This window comes from Eubalaena glacialis, chromosome 7 (genome assembly GCF_028564815.1).
Source record: "Eubalaena glacialis isolate mEubGla1 chromosome 7, mEubGla1.1.hap2.+ XY, whole genome shotgun sequence".
NCBI lineage: Eukaryota > Metazoa > Chordata > Mammalia > Artiodactyla > Balaenidae > Eubalaena > Eubalaena glacialis.
The window spans coordinates 73,473,233-73,494,018 of NC_083722.1; the positions used below are offsets into that span (position 1 = coordinate 73,473,233).

Genomic DNA, 20,786 nt, shown 5'->3' on the forward strand with positions numbered 1-20,786 from the left:
CCACTGTCCTCCGCCTGGGTCCAGGCCTTGGGCCCGCCTCGCTGCTCGTGCCCCCACCCGGGGCCCTGCCACCGCCCTGGTCCCCCGCCTCTAGGCCTGTCGCTCCGCGCCGCCGCCACCCTCTGGGCACCATCTACTCCGCGGCCAGAGTCCCTTTGGCGAGCGGCCCCGGCTTTTGCCGCCCCCACCACAGCATCCCCGACGCTGCCGCCGCCTCCCGCCGCTCCAACATGGCTCCCGGTCGCTGCGATGGTTCGTTCCACCTCCGCCCCGAAGCCCCAAATCCGATGGTACAGGCTGTCGCGCATGGCAGCTCTGGATATCGAAGTTACTGCCGCCATCTTTATTGAGGGCGGAGCATAAGTGCTGCCCACGGTCCTGAACCCGGCTTGGCGCTTCACTGCCCCTGCTTCCACCCTCCTCGTGGCCACCGCCCTCACCAGCATCCCTCCCCCTAGGGCGCTGTCTCAGCTCCGTCTTCCAGCTTTCTGCTTGCGGATCTCTTGCCCCCTTCCTGAGCACTAGTTTCGAACCCTGTCCCGGATTTTGGTCTGAAAATTTGGTGCCCATGTATGTGCAGAGAAAGCGTTCTCATGACTCTTGGGCGAGGATACCATATGGAATCCTGGGGTCGGAGGGGACGATGGCTGGACGGGGCCTGGGGTGCCAGCAGGCCAAACAACAGCCTTAACTGTTCGATCAAAACTTTGCTTTGTTTGTTTTTTGTTTTTGTGTTTTTGGCTGCGCTGGCATAGCGGGATCTTAGTTCCCCGACCAGGGATCGAACTCGTGCCCCCTGCAGTGGAAGCGCGGAGCACTAACCACTGGACCACCAGGGAGGTCCCGATCAGCGAGTTTTAACTCATGAAACATGTCGCGACCATCTGTTTGTTTGGAGCGCCCCAACGGAGCAAACTTCCCTGCCTTGCTGGCCGCCAGCAGTCTTCCGGGTTGGGGGCTCTTCCACTGGAAGCTACACTCCCGTCTCCAGGCCGCGGGTCTCTGGAGTGCTCTGGAATGCCACGTGGAACCTGGCATTGCTGCACGGCTGCGGCCCGGCCTCCTAGGGTCCCCGCCCCTCGACCGCTAAGACTGCGTCCCTTAACCCCTTGTAGGGACTAACGGAAGCTCAGTTTTGCCCGCGCTATGCTACTCGGCGCAAGTCGACCCAGGCTGGCCAATGGGCAGACGCCGCGGAACAGACGTCACAGAGGACGGGCGGGGGCGGGGGGGTGTGGTGAACGAGGAGCGTTCCAATCAGAAAGCCACTGTTTCTATTGGCACAATGGGTGGCTCCGCCCCCATGGCAGACTCATTGTCTGGGGGAGGAGGCTCCTCCGGTTCCAGAATAGCCCGGAGAGACAATCCAGGAGGTGCTCTACGGGCCAGCCTGCAAAGGCAGCAGCGACAGTGGGCTGCAGCGCCACGAGCAGAGGACGCAGGCGTCCCTGGACCGAGGAAGGGTTTAGGTCTGGGACACGGAACGCTCCAAGGGGTGCGGTTCCTGCTTGGAACCAGCGGAGATCCCCCGGCTAAGGCCCCTGGCCCGCCCCAACCGGTACCTATGACATCACCACCAACCAATCAAATGGCGCATTCCTAGCCGCCCCCACTTGACTTATTCGCTTCCAGGAGGCGGGGTTCCCGTGGGTTCCTCCTTCAAGCGCCTCAAGTGACTACGGAGAGCCGGTGGGTGGGCTCCAGTGGTGCCCTCTGGTTTTTCTGAATCTGAGGACCACCTAAGGTCAGAGCCGGATGTACGGTCTGGGTTCCTATGGGCGTGAAGATGAAGCATCTGCAGAGGCGCCGAAGGCGGAACTCGGTTGGATGGGGGCTCAGTCGGCGTAGGGCCTGGAGGAGGGAAGCCAAAGACATGGTTTTGATCGCACACCCACCCTCCGGGCCCACAATCTAGCGAATGGAGGGCAGAAAACTTTAACGAAGGAGGGAGACAGGTGGAACGCTAGGGAGAGGGATGCTGGGGTCCCAGAAGAGGCACCTGAGCCAACGTAGCGATCTGGGAAAGCTATCTGCAGAAGATGCCCGTGCAGAGCTCTGAATAACCAAGAGATGGAGGAGCCACCCTAGGTCATGGAGGCAGTGTGGACAAATGTGCTGAGGCTTAAAGGGACCATGGCCAAAGGAAGTTACGCCCTGCTCCCTCCACTAGGGTTAGCACTGCCCTCAACTGATGCTCCTTGTGGAGAGCAAGACCTAGAGCTCTCCTTGACACCTCTGTTGACTGCAGATGACTCTCCGTGTCACTCCCTGCTGTTCTGCCTCCACCGTAGTCCTCTTTGTGGCTGCTGTTCCATGGAAGCCTCTCCCTCTCCATCTGCACTCACCTCTATGCCCCACCCCAAATGGCAGCTTCTGATGCTCCCTGTAAAGACAAACCAAGTGTAGTTCCTTTTTCCAAGTCCTCTTTCCACTGCCCTCTAGAACATCTCAACCCCTCTCCTCGTGCCTTTTCCTCCCTGTGTTTGCCCCCTCCTTCCTCCCAGTCAAGTCAGGGGTACCTTGCTGGGAGAGCAGACCAGAAGACCTGGCCAACCCATCCAGCTCAATTATCCAACAGTTCTTTCATCTCACTAAGACCTCCAATCTGCCATTCCTCACATCCTCTCAGCTCCTTACCTTAACCATTAGCCAGTCTTATAACAACTCTCCTGCCCTGCTCTTCTTAGACAAACTCACTGGGCTAAAATCTAACTCCTTAAAATAGATTACTTGGGTGGGGGGGGGGTGTCTTGCTCTTGCACGCCTGGCTCTTGCCTAGGTTATTGGCGTAAGCGCAAGATCGGTGGGCTCCTAAGGTTTCTGCTTGAAAACTGGATGATCTTCTAGCCTGAGACTATTCCTTATCAGAGCCTAGGGGTGCTGGGCCCCTTCACTCAGTACTTGCTGGAGCATCATCACACCCTCGTGCACAGTTGGTATTGGCTTGCCTGGCTGATTCGCGTGGGAGAGTCCTTGTATGCCATTGTATTGTTCAAGTGTAAAGGCATCACGAATAGTTGGACTCAACTACTCTGGTTCCTGCAAACATTCCTTTTTGGGATGGCATCTATTACTTGATTGCTTACAGACCAAGACGCCAAAAACAAACTTAAAAAAAGATATCCAAAAAAACTGAATCACTATTTTATACACCTGAAACTAATATTGTAAACCAACTATACTTCAATTTTAAAAAGAGAGAAAATACAGCACATAAAGCTCCTAGGAGAAAAAAAAAGATGTTCAAAAGCTTCCTCTACACTTTGACATTCAGCCTCACCTTTTTTGGGGGGTGCTGTGTTTACTTGATCTTTCTAGAAAGTTACAACCCTCTAGTTATTCATTATTTCTTCATCTGCTCTGGTTAAACTTGATAGTAGGAAAAGATTTTAGCTTTCCAGTTCTGCAGACTAACCTATTCGGCAGAGGGCTTCCAGCTACCTTCTTGCGGTCCTTGGCTGTGTTGGCGTTCTATCACCTGGTTTAAGCCACATTCTAAGTTTGCTTGTTCGGATATCGTTGCTCCCACCTTCTGATTATAACACCTTACCCTTACCACCACCATCTTATCAGCTCTCCTTTCCCCAAATTTCTTCCCACCCACCTGGACCAAAATAGAGTGACACTTCCATAACACATCAATTCCACCCACATTTGTTAGACACCTGTGAGGCGGGATCTTCTCCTCTCAAGCTTCCATTTCACGTTATGGAGAAAGATAAGGAAGACAAGCAAGTGCCTGGAATGGGGCGGGCCAAGTGGTGACACAGAGGCACAGAGGACATCCTGGGGACCAAGAAGGAACGACTGGGGAATGCTTTCTCTGCTGCTGCCAGCCAGAAGTGATGCTTCCCTCCACTCGGACCCTCCGACATAGTGCTCTGTATGTGCAGGGTCTGATGGCCACCTTCAAGTCAGGACCACATCTTAAGACAGCTTCATTTTTTTCCTCTAGCACCTGTCCCATTGCCTCACACACAGGTGTTCTATCAGTGTTTACCGAACAAAGGAGGGAAACTCTGATTTCACTTTGCACTTGTTCAGCATCATTCCAATTTTTATCTGAAAACTGCAGAACCCATTCAGTATAACCTTGTGTCAGAGAAAAGCACAGGACTGCCCTTGACTGGTACCACCATCTTTCTGTGGGTCCCCTGGTGGGAAACCTGTATCTTTTTCACACTTTCCTATTCTTGGTCACATTTTTTCCAGACACTGTAGATGTCTCCCTCCAGTTCTGACTCACTCAGCCATTCCTGTTCTAGAGAGTCTAGACCATGGGTTCTCCAGCTAGTTACTACCTCTCTCATTCACCTGGTTATAACTTACTACTGACTGGTTGGGGCAGGAGGGTTACTGTTGAGGTTACCTCAAGGAGCCTTTAGGGCTCCTTTCTTGGAGGACCCCCTGCTTGTTCACTAGGGACTAGACCTTATTTTCCTTCCATGTAGGTCATGTTATTTGTTTTAAGCAAACACTTATGAGAAACAGCCCCCTCGCCCCAAAAAAGAGGCCTCAAGTAAAAGCACAACCATGAAAGATGATGGACTATGAATTAGTTTTGGTGGAGATCAACTTCTACACATAAATCTCAGTCCTTCCTTCTGTTTCTCTTGTGATTAAGGGGTTATTAATGGTGCCAAGGATAATATGGCTGATTACTGAATGAAATGTATTAACTTGAATAAAATGTTGTGAATTGTGAAAAAAAAATAGACTTGTGAATTCCTCACCTCTGGAGCAGCAGAGCATTGCTAAAGAAAAACATTTCACATTCCTAACAACAAGCCTTAATATTATATTGGAGGGCTTCGCCAGCACAGTAAGGCAAGAAAAACAGTAAAAAGTTACAAGGATTGGAAAGGAACCAAGAAAACTTATTCACAGCCAACAGGAATGTGTATGTAAAAAATCCAAAAGAACTTATAGATAAGTTGTTAGAGTTTAGCAAAGTCATTGGATGCAAGGTCAATATATAAAAATCAGTTGTAATTTCTATATATCAACAAGTGAGAAAAATTTTTTCATGATGTGATTTACAGTAGCATCATGTAACGTAAAATGCTGGAATAAATATAATGAAATATGTGCAATGACTCTTCACACACACATACACACACACACAATAAAACATTATTGACACTAAACACTGTGATAATCATTTCATGATGTCTGTAAGTCAAATCATTATGTTGTATACCTTAAACCTATATAGTGCTATATGTCAATTATATCTCAAGAAACACTGGAAGAAAAAAACATTGAGAGAAATAAAGACATAAATGGAGTGGAAAACTATGTTCCAAGATTGAAAGATTCAATACAGGCATACCTCGGAGATATTGTGGGTTCAGTTTCAGACCACCGCAATAAAGCAAATATCACAATAAAGTGAGTTACACAAATTTTCTGGTTTCCCAGGGCATATAAAAATTATGTTTAGAGTCTATTAAGTGTGCAATAATAGCATCATGCCTTAAAAAAATGTACATACCTTAATTAAAAATACCTTATTGCTGGGACTTCCCTGGTGGCACAGTGGTTAAGACTCCGCGCTCCCAATACAGGGGGGCCGGGGTCAATCCCTGGCCAGGGAACTAGATCCCACATGTGTGCGGCAACTAAGAGTTCGCATGCCACAACTAAGGAGGCTGCCTGCCGCAATTAAGGAGCCCATGAGCCACAACTAAGGAGCCCACCTGCCGCAACTAAGACCCAGTGCAACCAAATAAATAAATAAATATTTTTTTAAAAAAGAGAAAATCAAAACCTAAAAAGGTGGGGGGAGCACAAAATTAAAAAAAAAATACCTTATTGCTAAAAAATGCTAACCATCACCTGAGCCTTCAGTGAGTTGTAATCTTTTTGAAAAGTAACACCAGGGAATTCCCTGGTGGTCCAGTGGTTAGGACTCAGCATTTCCACTGCAGGGGGTACGGGTTCGATCCCTGGTGGGGGAACTAAGATCCCGCATGCTGCATGGCGTGGCCAAAAAAAAAAAGAAAAACAACATTAAAGATCACTGATCACAGATCATCATAACAAATATAATAATGATAAAGTCTGAAGTATTATGAGAATTACCAAAATGTGACACAGAGACATTAAGTGAGCAAATCCTGTTGGAAAATTGGCAACAATTAGACTTGCTTGACACAGGGTTTGCCACAAACCTTCAACACCTTTCAATTTGTAACAGATGCAGTTTATCTGTGAAGTGCAACAAAATGAGGTATGCCTGTATTGCACACATGCTAATTCCTCCCAAAGAATGGATTCAATGCAATTCCGATAGAAGTCCCAGCAGATACTGTGTAGTGTGTGTGTGTGTGTGTGTGTGTGTGTGTGTGTGTGTGTAAACTGACAAACTGGATTCTAAAACGTATGAGGGCCAGGAATACCCAAGACAGTCCGAAGAAAACCCAAATAGGAGAACAGCTTCGTCTATAGGAGATCAAGAAAGCTACAGCTACAGAAACCAAGACTGTATGGTGCTGGTGCAGGAATAGACAGATGAATGGAACAAAATCCAGAGAGGGGCCTAAAGATGTGTGGAGACTTGAATTTTGACAAGGGTGGCTCTTAAGAGCCAAACACAAAGGATGGGCTTTCCAATAAATGGTGCTGGGTCAATTGGATATCCATGCAGAAAAAAATTAAATGAGACCCCTACTTCATACTACCCTCATAATCAATTCCAGATTTGACATGTGAATATGAAAGGAAAGACAATACAGCGTTTAGAAGAGAACACAGAAGTTCATGACTTTAAGCAAATATATTTTTTTAAAATAGGATACAAAATGTACTAACCATAAAGGAAAATACTGAAAAATTGGATTACATTACAATTAAGAACTTCCTTTCATCAAAAGATGTTAAGAATGGGAGACGATACTGTAAGATATACAACCCAAGGACTCATATCCTGAATACATACTACAAACCAACAAAAGATAGACAACCCAGCCGATGAATGTGCAAGAGGTGTGAACAGGTGCTTCACAAGAGAAGATCCAAATAGCCAGTAAACTAATGAAAAGGTGCTCAACCTCTTTAGTCGTCAGGGAAACACAAGTGTAAAAGTAAATACTACTATACTGCACCAGAATGACTAAAATGAAAATGACTGACAATACCAGGTTTTGGGAAAGATATAGAGCAGTTGGAACTCAGGCACCAGTGGAGGAGAGTACACTGGTACAACTACTTTGGGAAACTATTTGGCAGTTTCTGCCTGTGACCCTGCAATTCCACTCTTGAGAATATACCTCCCAGTGCAAGGCATATGAGCAACAAGAAGACATGTACAACAGTGCTCCTGACAGCACGATTAGTAATAGACAAAAATTGGAAACTGCAATTGAGGGTGTAACCCATACGACACTGGGAATGAACAAACTACAACCACATACTATGACACAGACAAACCTCAAAAACTTGGTGAGTGAAGAAGCCAGTGTCTATATGACTCTATTTATATAAAGTTCAAAAACAGGCAAAACTTATCAGTAATTACTTCTAGGGAAGAGGTCTAGGGAGAAGGAAGGAGTTGGTGATTGAGAGGGGTGCACAGTGGGCTTTGGGAACTGGTGACACTGGGTGGTGACTATATTAGCATCTTCTGTCATAATTCATTAAGCTGTACTCTTTGCATACTGTAGTTTTCATAGTATGCTATTCTTCCATTAAATAAGAGAAAAAAAGAAAAGGTTATCATCACATACTTGGAGCCTCAGTCTGTATCTTTTGGGGACTGAGCAGGCAGGTGGTCTTCACCCAACCCCTTACCCTGGAGTTGCCTTATGCACGTGTAGCATGTTGTCCTCAGTCATGTCCCACAGACGTGGTGCCACACCTGTAGGGACCCACTTCTAGCCCAGAGGTTGGCCCAAATGCCCAGCCCTCACTGTCCCTCAAAATTTGAGTTTTCCTCAGCCCCACCCTATCACTCCCCTTTCTTTGAGTGCCTTAGTTCTCCCTCTTTGCCCTTTCCCCTGCCTAACCACATCCACGTCTACCATTCTTCCAGGCAGTCATAGGTATTCTCTCAGACAGTTCCTTCCCTGAGGAATTCCCTGGCTAGTCATTGTCCTTGGTAGTTTTAATTCTGTGCGGTGAGACACCATCAAGGTGTTTATTGACAGTCCTGGAGTCCTGGCCCCTCTGAGTGTCTCCTTACAAACACATGCAAGGGCCCCTTGGACAATCACGCAGAAGCGGGCAGGGGCTCTGATCTTCCGGCCACGGGGCTGCACTTTGTTTCTCACGGGGGCCAGCACTAGGACAGATGGCACAGCACGGCCCTGCTTTTCCCACGAGGTCAGTGTGTGCAGCCTAACAGCAAACAGAGCAAGGCACAGAGGCTATCGAATGTTCCTGCCTCAGCTTCCTGAGGACCTGTACTTATCACTGAGTTACTCGCTCTCAGGAGGAGAACCATGGCTCTCTGCCTTCAGCACTCCAATGAGAAAGGAGCTGTACCTGGAAGTCAGCATTGTTGATTCCGCCTGTGGAAGGGAGGCAGAGGCCTCCAGGATGAAGTGACCAGGTTGTACCACACAGAGCTTTCCTGCAGACAACTGTGTCAGCTCCTCCTCAGGTCCAGGTGAGCCTGTGCACTTAAACTTCTGGAAGAGTCAACAGGTCAGGAAGGACATCTCCCTGCTGGCCTCCTGTGCTTTGCTCCCATGGACCTGTTTCCCTGGGACCCCACCCCTAGACTGGCCTTGCTGGGCTTCTTGCCGCATTCCGTTCTGCTGGTAGAGTAACAGCCCTCTGCCTTCAGCACCCCATTAAGAAAGGAAAAGTCGTGGCCAGAAGTCACAGTATCAGTGATTCTGGATGTGTGGAATCTGATGAGAATTGTCTTGGGTAACAAAATGAAGGGAACTGATGGAAACCGCTGCTGCCTGGTGTCTGCCTACAGGTTCTGACTCTCTTCCCCAACTTATGGTGACAGCCTTCGTTAACTGGGGAGCCCACGAGGAAAAAGTTTTTTGCTCATCGTTGGCCTCTGATTCCCCTCAAACAGTAGTGCACAACTAACCCCACACTCGTTGAGATATTCTTTCTGTCCTACCGTAATTACCAAATCTCCGCTAAGGCTGCAAAATGAGGGAACCTTGCTGGATCCAGTGGAAGACAAATAAGGAAGGGAAACAGCTGGGCTGGCCTAGGAGTTCAGGGAGGCCAGGGCTTGGACAGGAGACGCTTCATTTGAGATCAGGTGTAAAGGATATAGGGTTTCAACACGGGAGACAGACACGGCATTCAAGGCAAAGAAAGATGTAAGTGAAGCCTGGAGGGGCAGTCACCTGCAAATGGACCACGGGGCTCTCAGTGGCTGTGGCCATGGCCCAGAAGTGGGAACCCAGGGAAGAGAGGCTGGAACAGGGCTCAAGGGACCTCTATGGAGAGGCCTGTCAGGGACCATCACCTCCTCAGGCTGGAGAGAACAGGGCAAGCTAGTGACGAGGTCCTGAGGCCCCAGCGCCCCCGCCCATCCTCTCCCACCACCACTCAGGATCATACAGGGAAGCCTGTTTCCAGATGCCTGTGATTTATTTCCAAGCTGAGCTGCAGCACATAGGAAAATACACATGGCTTTTCGGTCTACGTTTTTACAGAGAAAATAGATTCTGTCATTGGCTTTATCAGTGCCATCACCTCATTCTGTGAGGCTCCAGGGTGGATGGCCTGTCTCTAAGACTCTGCTTTCAAAGCAGCAGCTTGGCCAAGACCTCTGGGGGCTGGAGTGAGGGGCAGAGACCCCCCACGGGGCGGCGGCTGGGGGGACAGAGCACATGAGCAGCACTCACTGCGAAGCTAAGGCAAAGAACGGAGCTGGCGGAAGGTGCCTCCTCTCACCCCAGGGACACGGCTTGCTGAAGCCCAGGACACAGACCAGGTGGGCGCGGGGGATGAGGGCTCTGGCCCAGCCTGGAGCAGCAGCAGGACTCTGAGTGTGCATGTGTGTGGGGTGGGGAGGCATGCTGAAGAGGCAGCCCAGCAGGAGATGGAGGGGCTTCAGTTCACACTCCCCCTGCCCCAGCATAGCTCCCAGCGCGTGGTCCCTAATCCTGCGCTTGGCCCCTCTCATTAGCTCTATTTCAGGTGGGGGTCCCTGCTTAGGTCCCTTCCACCATCACCTCCCCTCAAACTGTCAGTGCAAAACATTCTTAGGGCCAAGCCTCCGAGTCCCCTGCACCCTACCCAGGGCTGCAGGGAAGGGAGGAAAAGAAGGTGCTAGCTGGGGGCCTCGCCCAGCACCGGGAATTCCTTGCACATCTCTTGGACAATCATGCGGTCCATCTGGCACTGGGGCGAGGCTTCCTCCTCGGTTAGGATGCGTCGCAGCGTGGCCTGCAGGTCGGGGAGCCGGTGGCGGTGCTGTAGGTAGGGTGTGGAGCGGACCACAGCGTGCATCAGGGAGAGGTACTCCATGCGAAGCTGTGGGGAGAGCAGGAAAGCTCAGGGACCCCAGGGAGGCACTGAGACTGCCACCAGACAGGGACAGGCCACTACTGCCTCCTGGCAGCCACACGGACCCCAGGGCTGTGGACCACCTCACACCACTGAAGATCAGGGTTGCATCCCCAGCGCCCAGAGTGGACCTGGCACAGAACTGGCCTTTGATAGTCGTTGAATAAGTAAGTGAATAAATGAATCATCTGAGACACACACAGTCCCAGAATGCGGCCGGCCCAGGGAAGTCCTGCCTCAGAGAGGTGGCGAGGGGAAGCAGCGAGCCCGCACCCCTCCTGTAATGCTGGGCCCCTGTGGGGCTGCTGTCTGTCTGTTGGAGGCCCTCTGCTTCTCACTCTATCCTCTCACCCTGTAAGATCTCATTCACACCCACAGCTTCAAATAGTGACCCCCACTCAAACCTCTTGCAGAGACTCTCCGGTGAGCTGCAGATGAGAAAATCCAACTGCCCACTTGTCACCTCCTGCTTATCTCAGAGAGAACTCAAACTCACAAAACAACCATCAAACTCGTGATCTTCCCCATCTTCCTAAAGCTGAAGGCTTTCTCATGTTCTTTATTTTAATAAAGAGCACTGCTGTCCATTCAAGTGCTCAAGCCAAAACTGTACGTGTCCCCTCCGGTTCCTTTCTCCCCACACCCCGAATCCAATCCGTCCCAGTAAAACCCGGCCGTCTTACCTTCTACGTGTGCCCTGAATCCATCTCCAACACCCCCCGCCAACCCACCCTCCCAGCACCTCTGGCTTTAACGGCTCCAAGAACCACTCCAGTCTGACACCCCAGCTGCTCCTTATCCTCACTGAGACCCTGATCCATTGACCTGGCGCCAGCACTTTTTCCTCCATTTGCCTGCCTCACCATCCCTCATTTCTCTCTTTACCTCTGATTAGAGGAGTCAATACTCAAACCTTCTTTAGGCAGCATCACCCTGCTAACTCTCAACCCTGGTCAGACCAAAAAGCACCTGCCTATCAAATCCTAGTAGCTAAGCAGCAGACAATTACAGAGCCTTGCGCAGGCTTGAACGGCATTCCCCACCACAAACCTCACTGCCTGGCACCCCTGCCACTTTCCTCTGCCATGTTCACTGCTCCTGAAAGGACCACTGCCCACCTTCCCTCCATTTCCCAAACCTAAACTGCCTGATCAGTTGGCTTTGTGCTTCATGCAGAAAACAAGCAAACTTTCAGAAACGCCTGGTCTTCCCCCAGCACCCACACCTCACCTGTCCCCAGTGAATGAACTGCCCCGGCTCCTGCCAGAGGCCATCCCTCCACGGGGGCCTGGACCCTCCCCCGCTGCCTGACCTACTTGACACCCGCAGTGGCTGACTCTCCCAACACATCAGCCGTTTCTCCACGATTGGCTTGCTGGATCATTCCCTCTGGCTCAGACATGCACCAGCATCTCCCACCTTTAAAAGACTTTCCCTGACCCCATGTCTCCCTCCAGTGATCCCCCACCTTTTTCTGCTCCCCTTCACTTAAAAACACACGAAGCTTGTCTCCATTCACTGTTCCCACCTTCCCCCTTTCCACTCCCCTCCAACTTCAAATCCTCTCTTCAACTTCCCACTCGGACTCTCTTCCCTCCACTCCATGGACTCTGCTTGTGAATCATGCCTCATCTCCATGTGGCGAATCCCGTGGCTCATTCTCAGGCCTCATCTCACTCGGGCTCCTAACTGTGGAGACGGCTCATCCCCCTCCTCCTCCATACACGTGGCTCTGGGCTCCTGCTCTCTTGGTTTTCCTCCTGGGTGTCTCCCTACATGCCCCGACTGTGCCCTGGGCTGAGGCCTGCGCTTCCCTCTGTCCCATCCATCCCACACTGCCCTAGGTGACCACACTGTCACAGGCTTCCCAGCACATCTATGCACAGCCAACTCCAAAGTGTCTCTTTCCAGTCCCAACTCACACCCCAGTGCCTCCCTGACATCCTCTGTGCCTGGATGGCCAGCAGGTATCTTCTCAGTCTTGACACATCAAAACACAACTCTATTCAAAAGTTCTTCCCCACCTGAGCAATCAGCACTTCATCCACCCGGTTGCTCCAGACCAATCCAGCAGCAAGCCCTGCCAACCCACTTCCAACACACCCCGGCCTGACCTCCTCTCCCACCCTATCCGTGCCACTTGGGCTGTAGCCGCCTCCTCACCGGCCTCCCGCTTCTGCTGTGCTCTCACAGTCTCTGTTTCATTCAGGATGGTAATTGGATCACTTCCCCTGCCCCTGAGAAGAGGTGACAACCTCCCGCCGCAGCCTCCAAGGCTTTGTGTAATCCACTTCCTCCTCCTCACCTCCCACCACTCCCTCCACTCCTGCTTTCTTCGGACAGCCCACCCCCGATCACCTCATGGCGGGCTCCCTTGGGTCTTGGCACACCTGTCATGGTTGAGCAGCCTCCCACACTTACCCGGCTCCAGCAGTGCCCCTCGCCCTCGTCTCCATTCAGTGTCAGGTCCCCCCCTTTTGTTAGTTTCTACACAGCTGCCATCCCCAGGCACCTTATCTCCAGGCGACAGGTCCGCGATGTGCCGCACGGTGATGTCGATGAGCGCCATCATATCCGTGTGGTAGAAGATGGCAGCTGTGGCGGGGCTGGCGAACACGTCCTGCAGGAACTTGAGGACGGAGTGTGGCGGCTGAGGCTCATGCTTAAAGATGCGCACGGGGTCATCTAGAAGGCAGGGGGAAGAGGCGTCAGGGCAGTCCTCGAGGGGGCCCAGAGTCACCCCAGCGAGTTACAGGGGTCATGGAGTCAAAGGACATCGAAGGGGCCCCGCACAGATTCCTGGGCCCTCACCCCCTCTGTTCAGGAGCAACAGTAGCTTCTCGGAGAAGATCTTGACATTGGCGTGTTTGCTCAGGGCGGCCATGATGAAGTTCTGGTCAGGGGCTGAGGAAGGACACGGGGGTAGACAACAGCACAGGTGCTAAGCCTGGAGAGCCCCCCTCCTCCCCCCTACGGCGAGTCAGCCACCCCCGTCAGGCCCTGCCCCCACCTGGCAGGTGCAAATTGAGAGCCAGAAGTAGATTCATGCAGAGATCCGGCAGTTGCTCGGTGGTGTCCAAGGGCAGCCCGTCCTCAACGATGCTCAGCAGGAACTGGGCGAAGGGTGTGCCCAGGTGCTCTGGGAGAGGGGCACGTGGAAGTCTGCAGCCCCCCCATCACACGCCCCACACCGCCCAGCCTCCCTGGGTTTCTGTGAGCCCTGGGGACATTCAGTCAGACTATGGTCAGTGGGCCCCTCGGGCCATGGGGCCCACCTCCAGTGGGCTGTGGGCTCTCTGTGGTCAGCTGGTCAGTAACCTGCCTTCTTACCATAGTGTGCATAGGGCACTGCCTCCCCCATGGAGAAGACCATGGCCAGAATGAGGGCGGAGTAACAGAGTTTCTGATGGTCTGCGGGGGAGCAAAGCAGCGGTCAGAGCCTCCCCCCAGATGGCGGGAACCTCCTTAGATGGCAGGAAGCTGCCCCTCGCTCACCCTGCGTGTCTGTCTGCATGTCCCGCGCCAGCTCCACAGGCAGCACAGATGACACTAGTGTGGAGATGATGGCTGCGTCCAGGCTGCACGTGGCGCCGAAGCACTTGAGGAGCAGCAGCCGCAGTGACACCCGGTGCTCCTGGCAGGGGACCCTGTGTGCTCAGTGCCCGGAACCCCCACCTCTACCCAGGTCCCTCTGTGCCCCCTCCCCTCTGTTTCGCACACACCATTTGGTAATAGGCCACCAAGGCCAGGACAGACTCGAACTCATTCCTCTTGCACATTTTCTTGCAAACTTCAGGGTCTGCATCCGTCTGTGGGGAGGACGAAGTGTGATGGAGTCACTCAGTGTGAGGTGGCCACATGTGAGTGAGCTGAGGACGAGTAGGGGAGACTCCCGAGCACTGGGGAGGGATGGGGCAGGGGTGGGGGACACCTGGGGGCCCCCAGCCCGCACCAGAATGTGCAGCAGCTCCTCCAGGTAGCAGCGGATGACACCCTCGTCCTCATACAGGGCCCAGCTGCGCTGCTGGGCGTCATCCTTCCGCCGGGCCAGGTCTGCAAAGATCACTTCCAGCCTCTGCTGGTCGTGGCAGACCTGCCCTGAGGGCAGGGCAGTGCTCAGGTCCTGGAGGAAGAGGTCTGGCTCAGCACACTTGCCCCTCACCATCTCCAGGAGGCCCACAAGGCCTGGAGTTCAACCTAGACCCTGAGGTCATGGCATGAGCTCCAGGCCAGTGTCAGGCAGGGGGCCCCAGCCTCACCTACCAGAGCTGCCTGGAGCCAGCGTCATCCCAGGAAGGGTGAGGGGACCAGCTCCCGGTTCTCTTCCCTCCTCCCCGCTGCTCCCATCAAGCTCCCACAAAAGACCTGCTCCCACAGCCCATCCCTCAACATCGAGGCCCCCAAGGGCACTGACCCAGTTCTGTACCCCCTCCCCAAGTAATTCCACTGCCCCCAAATCTTAACAACCGTCTGGGACAGGATTCTGCATGAGACACATCTGTGGGGTGTTTTCCAACAACTTGCCTCCTGTCCCAGACCTGGATAAACATCCTCCATGAGGAAGGCCACCGACTCCTCACCCCCTGAATGTGACTGAGACTCCACCCCCTGATTCTACACAAAGTGGGACAGGCCTGTCATCCACCCACCTCCCGTGTTCCTCTTGACCCTGCCATCCAGTGTCCCAGCACAGGCAAGCCCACTGACTCACTGCTCCCCACACCCCAAACTAGAGCTGCAGGAGCCATGGAGCCCTAAGGAGAGACCTCTGGCCCATCTGGCCCCCACCGTGTAGACTGGACTCATGCCCCCCAGTCCTGCTCCCTGACCAGTGCCCCAAACTTGGCAAAGGATCCCACCCGCCTATGATGCACACACACCTCATTCACATCTCAGTCAGCACTCAGGCCTCCATCATAGCTCTTGAAGCACCCATTGCTCTCCACTGCCAAGACCAGCATGGCACTGCCCTCTCTCATGCCTTATGTCCATTCCTTCCCTGCAGCCTGAGAGAACTCCTGGCCACCCACGGCTGTCTCAACTGTCACCTGCCCCAGGTCTCACCTCCAACCACACCACTTGCTCCCTCCCTCACTCCCTGTGTTCCAGCCACGCTGGCCTTGTTCCACTTCTTCCTGTGAGCCAAGCTCGGTCCTGCCTCATGGCCCTTGTCCAGCCTGAGCCTCTGCCTGGAATACTCTTCCATCCTTTCTCCTTCAGGGATCAGCCCAAATGTCCCCAGCACCCAGCACAAGGAAGCCAAGAGCTAGAGCTCAACAAAGACCTGTCAGGTAAAGGCTGGACACAGTGTGAGGGTGGGGAAGGGGCAGGGGCTGTAGGGCGGCCCCAGGATGGGGAGGCCCCTGGCCCTGTTGCCCACCCTCACCTTGCCCTCTACCAGTGAGAGGAGGACCTGCTCCATGATAGGTGAGCTGGCCGGCACGGAGGCCTGGATGTGACCCACCACGACGCCAATGGCCACTCGGCACAGCTCGTGGCTCAGGCCGGTGTTCCTCCGCACGAGCTCCATCAGCTCTGCCCCGATGGTCCTGGGCACAGCAGTCTCAGCCAGCGTCTTCTCTTCTGTGGTCCCCAGGTTCAGCGCACCCAGGGCTTCCAGCTCATCAGGGGCTGGGGCTGTATCAACTGCTACCTCCTCTGTAGGGGGCTCCGAGTTTGGCACCTTGGAGGGAGGGGGCTGAGCTTGGGACACAGGGGTATGCGTGCCTCGGCGGGGCACAGGTGGGGGCGTGGGTGAGCAGCTGGGGCCTGGCTCCGATGAGCTGGAGCCGGTATATAGTGTGTCAAGGGAGGTGCTGCCGACAGAGGAGCCGCTGGACACAGAACTGCCCCCAGAGGGCGTGGCGTTGCGGCCGCCTGTGGGCAGAGAGGGGATGCTGTGCTAGGGCAGCCCCCTGGGGGCCCCAACCCCTCCAAGCCCAGAGCCCCCGCCCCCCAGTACAGGGCCTAGTTCCTACGCCAGACCCTCCCACCAAGCCCAGAACCCCCAATTGCCCCGACACGTGCCCTGTCTTCCCCCCAAGCCTGGAGCCCCCAGTTCCCTGACATAGGCAGAGTAACCATTCCAAGCACAGGGTGCCCCCCCAGTCCCCCAACCCCGCCTTCTCACCACTCCCCAAGGCCACTAGGGCCTCGCGGTCTCGGCGCTTCACGGGTGGGGGTGGCGTGGTGGGTGCTGCTCGGCGAGGCTGTGGTGGGATCTGGGAGGACAGAAGTGGGATCTGAGGGTACGACCTGGCTAGCGCCCTGAGCTTGGCATGGGCAGGACTATGGCTCCAGGCGGCACCGCTGACCCCAGTGGACCCCTGGAGCCTCTGGACAAAGCCTTAAGCTCCACCCACCTCCCTTCCCCAGGATGTTCTCACCATGTACCTGGTAGAGGCCTCCATCTGCCCCAAGATACTCAGAACTGGGCAGGCTGTGCTGCCGCTCGAACCCAGCTCTACACACCCCATTGGGCTGCCTGGCAGCAGCAGCATCCAGGTGGTGGTCACTGGTGGATGGGGTCATAGCTGCAGGGTTGGGGGCTGAGGGGCCTCTGCGGGACAGGGTCTCTTTCCGGTGGTGGATCAGCTTCCTGAGTGAGGGACAGGGAGGTTATTGGGGGAGTTATCTTACGACTCCCCAAGTCGTCACATGCTCCTCGTGGGATGCGGCCCACCCTAGCCCAGGCTCCCCAACCTCCCACCGCCCTCATGCTCCGCCCCACTCTGCACTACCAACACTGCTCTCTGGCATCTCCAGTACTCACTGAAGGACCCCACCCCACGGTGCTTACTGGGAGGTTCTCCCGCCCCACTCACTGGAGGATCCCGCGCTGCTCCAGGCTGTACTTGCCACCATCCCGCATGGCTGCATTGTGCACAGCCTCAATGGCCCTGTCAATGGCTTGGAGGACATCCTGCTCCAGGCCCTGTGGGGGCAGGGGTGGGCAGTTAGGCCTGGGGGCCAAGTGAGGTACTGAGCCCAGAGCCAGCCCAGGATGGAGCCCGGGGCAGACAAAGGACCACTACAGCTAAAGCCTGTAATGCCAGATGTGAACACAGCAAACCGAACTAGAATATGAAATGGGCTTCTCAAACTGCGTCACTCAGGGAGCTGGGCCACGGGGAGGGCCCATGCTGCTGCTTTATATATTGGGGCCCCGCTGAGGATTTTACCTCACAGTGAGGCTCTCAGCTAAGATGTCGCCGAAAACCTGGGGTCTAGAGCAAAACCACAGCCCACGGACCCTCGGTTTGAGGCCAGGAGTACACACTTTGTCTATCCCCAGGCTTGGCTCAGATCCCAGGCTGAGATGCCAAGCAGAGAGCCTCTAGTGTCTGGAAGTCTTAACAAATCACTCTGGATCTTGCTGATCCTTCACAAAACCAAGGTCACACTCCAGAACGGCCCTGTCCTCAGAGAGCCTTCTGCAGGCCCTGGTAGCTGAAGACAGGCCAAAGGGATCTCCTCTCTCCACCCCTGCTGCCAGCCCCCATCCCCTCAAGCTGTTCCAGGAATCCTCCAGACCTGCACTGGGAAGCAGCAGTTCTGTGTCTGTGGCAAAAGACAGACATGAGTGCAGGACCTGGCCCCTGCCCCAGATTCTGTGTTGCCATCCGCAGCAACTCAGGGGTCCAATCTACCCAGCCTGGCTGGCATGGAGTACAGAGTAGGGGGTGGCAGCTGTGGGACCAGCCACTCCCACCCTTCGCTGCCCCTGGCACACATGGTCCATCAGGCATAGGAGCCTCAGAACTAAGGTGACATCACACCAGAGTGGGTTTGAGAAGCTTCTCTGATGGGGACAGACAGATGGACTCAGAGGTCAGCAAAGCCCTCCAGATAGCACGGGGCGTGTCAGAGTGCAGGAGACAGCAGACAGAAAGGGGGACAGAGAGAGAAAGACAGATGATACACAGAAAGCAAGAAAGATGGAGAGAGAGAGGGAGGGAGGGAGAGAGAGAGGGAGAGAGAGAAGCAGAGGGAGACAACGCGGAAAGAAATTGAGATTTGGAGACAGAGAAGGGGAGAGAGTCGGAGGAAGAAACACAAGTGGAGAGTCAGAATGACTCTCTCTCAGAGAGCCACGGAGACGAAGACAGAGGGAGATATGCAGCAAGAAACCAACAGATAGACAAGATGGTAGCCTCTCTGCCCTCCCCAAACACCCAGCCCCAGTGGCCCAGGCAGGGGAGGGGCCTCTTGGGCCCTCGGGGAAGAGGCAAAACTTTCCTCAGAGGCCTCCAACAAGCTCCCAGCTCCAGAGAGGCTGGGTCTGACATGCTCACCCTGGACCCAGCAGCCCTGGTGTCCAGGGCTCTCACTCTTACCCAGACACTTCTAGATGCCATGAGGCCAAGGGTTTAGGGACCAGGGCCCGTCCCCTCTGGTAAGACCAGATGACATCTCCAAATTTATCCTGTTATTTCTGTCCTAAACTGGGCTGGGACAGGATGTTTCCTAAAGGCTATGGACTAGGATGGGGCGGGGGTGTCTGGCACAGGGCAGACCTGGAGGCTCCAGGCCCTCCTTCCCCCTGTGATCAGAATAGACCAGCTGGAGACAACACATCCCAGCCCTCATACCAGGACTATTCTTGGGGAAACAGGAACTGGGGCTGCAGACTCCACTGGAAGGAAATGGGGCCAAAGCCAGACCAGGGGACGCCATGGGGAGGTCTCACTTCCTTGCAATGGGAGCAGCCCCCACCCCAGGCTGGGGGCCAAGGAGGGATGGAGCTCCCTCATCTTCAGAGAAAGGAAGTCTGAAAAGTCAGGGCCTGAGGCTTGTGAAAGAGGTTAGGGAGAGTAGTGCCAGGGAGTGTCGGCAGGGCCTGGGATCCCTGGTTCAAAGTGAACTGACGAAGGTGTCTTAGGAAGGGCTTCGGGGGTGACTGAGTACAGGAGAGTAAAAGATACTGAGGCCTCAGGGCTTGGGGGGTCATTTAGGGGAGGGGGGTGTCCATGGCTCTCAGTTCCAAATGGGGGAGGGGGTGTGAAGGCATGGAAGATGGTGGGGAAACAGGCAGTGTCCAGGGTTGCCCGGGTCTCAGTGGTGGAAGCTGAGGAAAAGGAGGCAAAAGTGTGGGATCCTGGTGATCCAGGGAAGGGGCCAATTAATTCTGGGGTCTCAATGATCTGGGGAACTGCTCAGAATTTGGTGTGCTGGAATCTCAGGACTGACTCTTGAATTCTATTCGGATGGGGGTTCAGATGTTGGGGCCCAATGGCTCTGGGATCCCGAGGAGTCTCAGTCCCAGAGTTGGGCTTTTGGTAGATCTGAGTCCTCAGAGTTGGCTGTCAAGGCCCTGGTCTTGGGTGGGGGCGCGGGCTCTTAGGGTCCCAGTCCTCCTGGGGTTTCACGGTCAGGTTCTCAAACTCCTTATCTGCTGGAGGTCCCGGCGGGCCTGGGGTGCCGGGGTCTGTCCTGCGAGCCTATGTTGGAGCTCAGTCTAGGGGCGGCTGAGGCCGGGCCGGGGAGGGGCACACTCACCTGCAGGCGGCGCAGGTAGGCGGGCGGCACGTAGCCCGTCTCGCCACTGCGCGCCCGCGCCGCCAGCCACCAGTGCGCGCTGCTGCGCTCCAGAACCAGGAAGGTCTCGCCCGCGGCGAACGCCAGCGCGTTGGGCTCCGCCGAGCGGAACGCGTACAGCGCGCGGTACATGAGGGTGAGCCGGGCCGGGGCAGGAGAGACGGCAGGGTCTGCGGAACCAGGACGCCAGGCCAGGAGCGCCTCACCGCGCTCGCCCTGCCCCGTGACACATGGCGCGTGCGCGCGCGCGCCCGCCCGCCGCAGCCCCGCCCCGGGATGTGTCGGCTCCTGCGCAGAAGCTCGGCGCCCCCTAGTGTCCACAGGCTGCGCGGCCCGGCGCGGCCCACGAGAATCTGCTGCCTTTTCCGCCCCTTCCGTGGACTTTTGCGTCTCCAAGCTCCCGACTCCCCGCCCCAGCACCCTCCCTAGAGCCCCAGACCCAGCTTTCCCGCCCGGCCCTCCACTCCCTTTACCCGCCCAAGCCCTAGTGCTGCGGCCCATCCTACTTCCCGAAGGAGCGCTCCGCCCGCAGCCCGAAGACAGAGCCTCTGTCCTGTGCTGACAGTCCCATGCGTCCTTGCCACCCCAGGGGAGTGGGACCTGACCTACTAACATAAGGACGGCGACCCCGTGAGGGTAGTCCCGTTGTTGGATCTTGAGACACTTGGAGGCGCCCGCGGGGCCCGGGTCTGCTCGCTGTCTCTAGGCCTCCTGACCCCGCTTACCGCCCCAGTGGTGGGCAACGGGGAGCAAGAGTGAGGGGG

At 54.8% G+C, this 20,786-nt stretch overlaps 1 protein-coding gene across 2 annotated transcripts; it reads right to left on the minus strand.

Moving 5' to 3' along the window:
- Nucleotides 1-9,551: 9,551 nt before the first annotated feature.
- NCKIPSD (NCK interacting protein with SH3 domain) lies at nt 9,552-20,251 on the minus strand. Of its 2 annotated transcripts, none has more exons than XM_061195355.1 (13): nt 19,984-20,063; nt 17,285-17,419; nt 16,879-17,083; nt 16,616-16,706; nt 15,872-16,362; nt 14,438-14,608; nt 14,208-14,294; nt 13,981-14,119; nt 13,816-13,896; nt 13,496-13,624; nt 13,297-13,389; nt 12,998-13,170; nt 9,552-10,452 (listed from the first exon to the last, which is right to left on the minus strand). In XM_061195355.1, exons 2-13 carry the CDS (start codon nt 17,404-17,406, stop codon nt 10,249-10,251), a joined length of 1,986 nt encoding a protein of 661 aa, XP_061051338.1. In that variant the 5' UTR covers nt 17,407-17,419; nt 19,984-20,063; the 3' UTR covers nt 9,552-10,248. The 2 variants fall into 2 exon arrangements, with proteins under 2 accessions (XP_061051338.1, XP_061051337.1); XM_061195354.1 differs by having other exon boundaries at nt 9,553-10,452; nt 17,310-17,419; nt 19,984-20,251.
- Between the last annotated feature and the right edge of the window lie 535 nt (nt 20,252-20,786).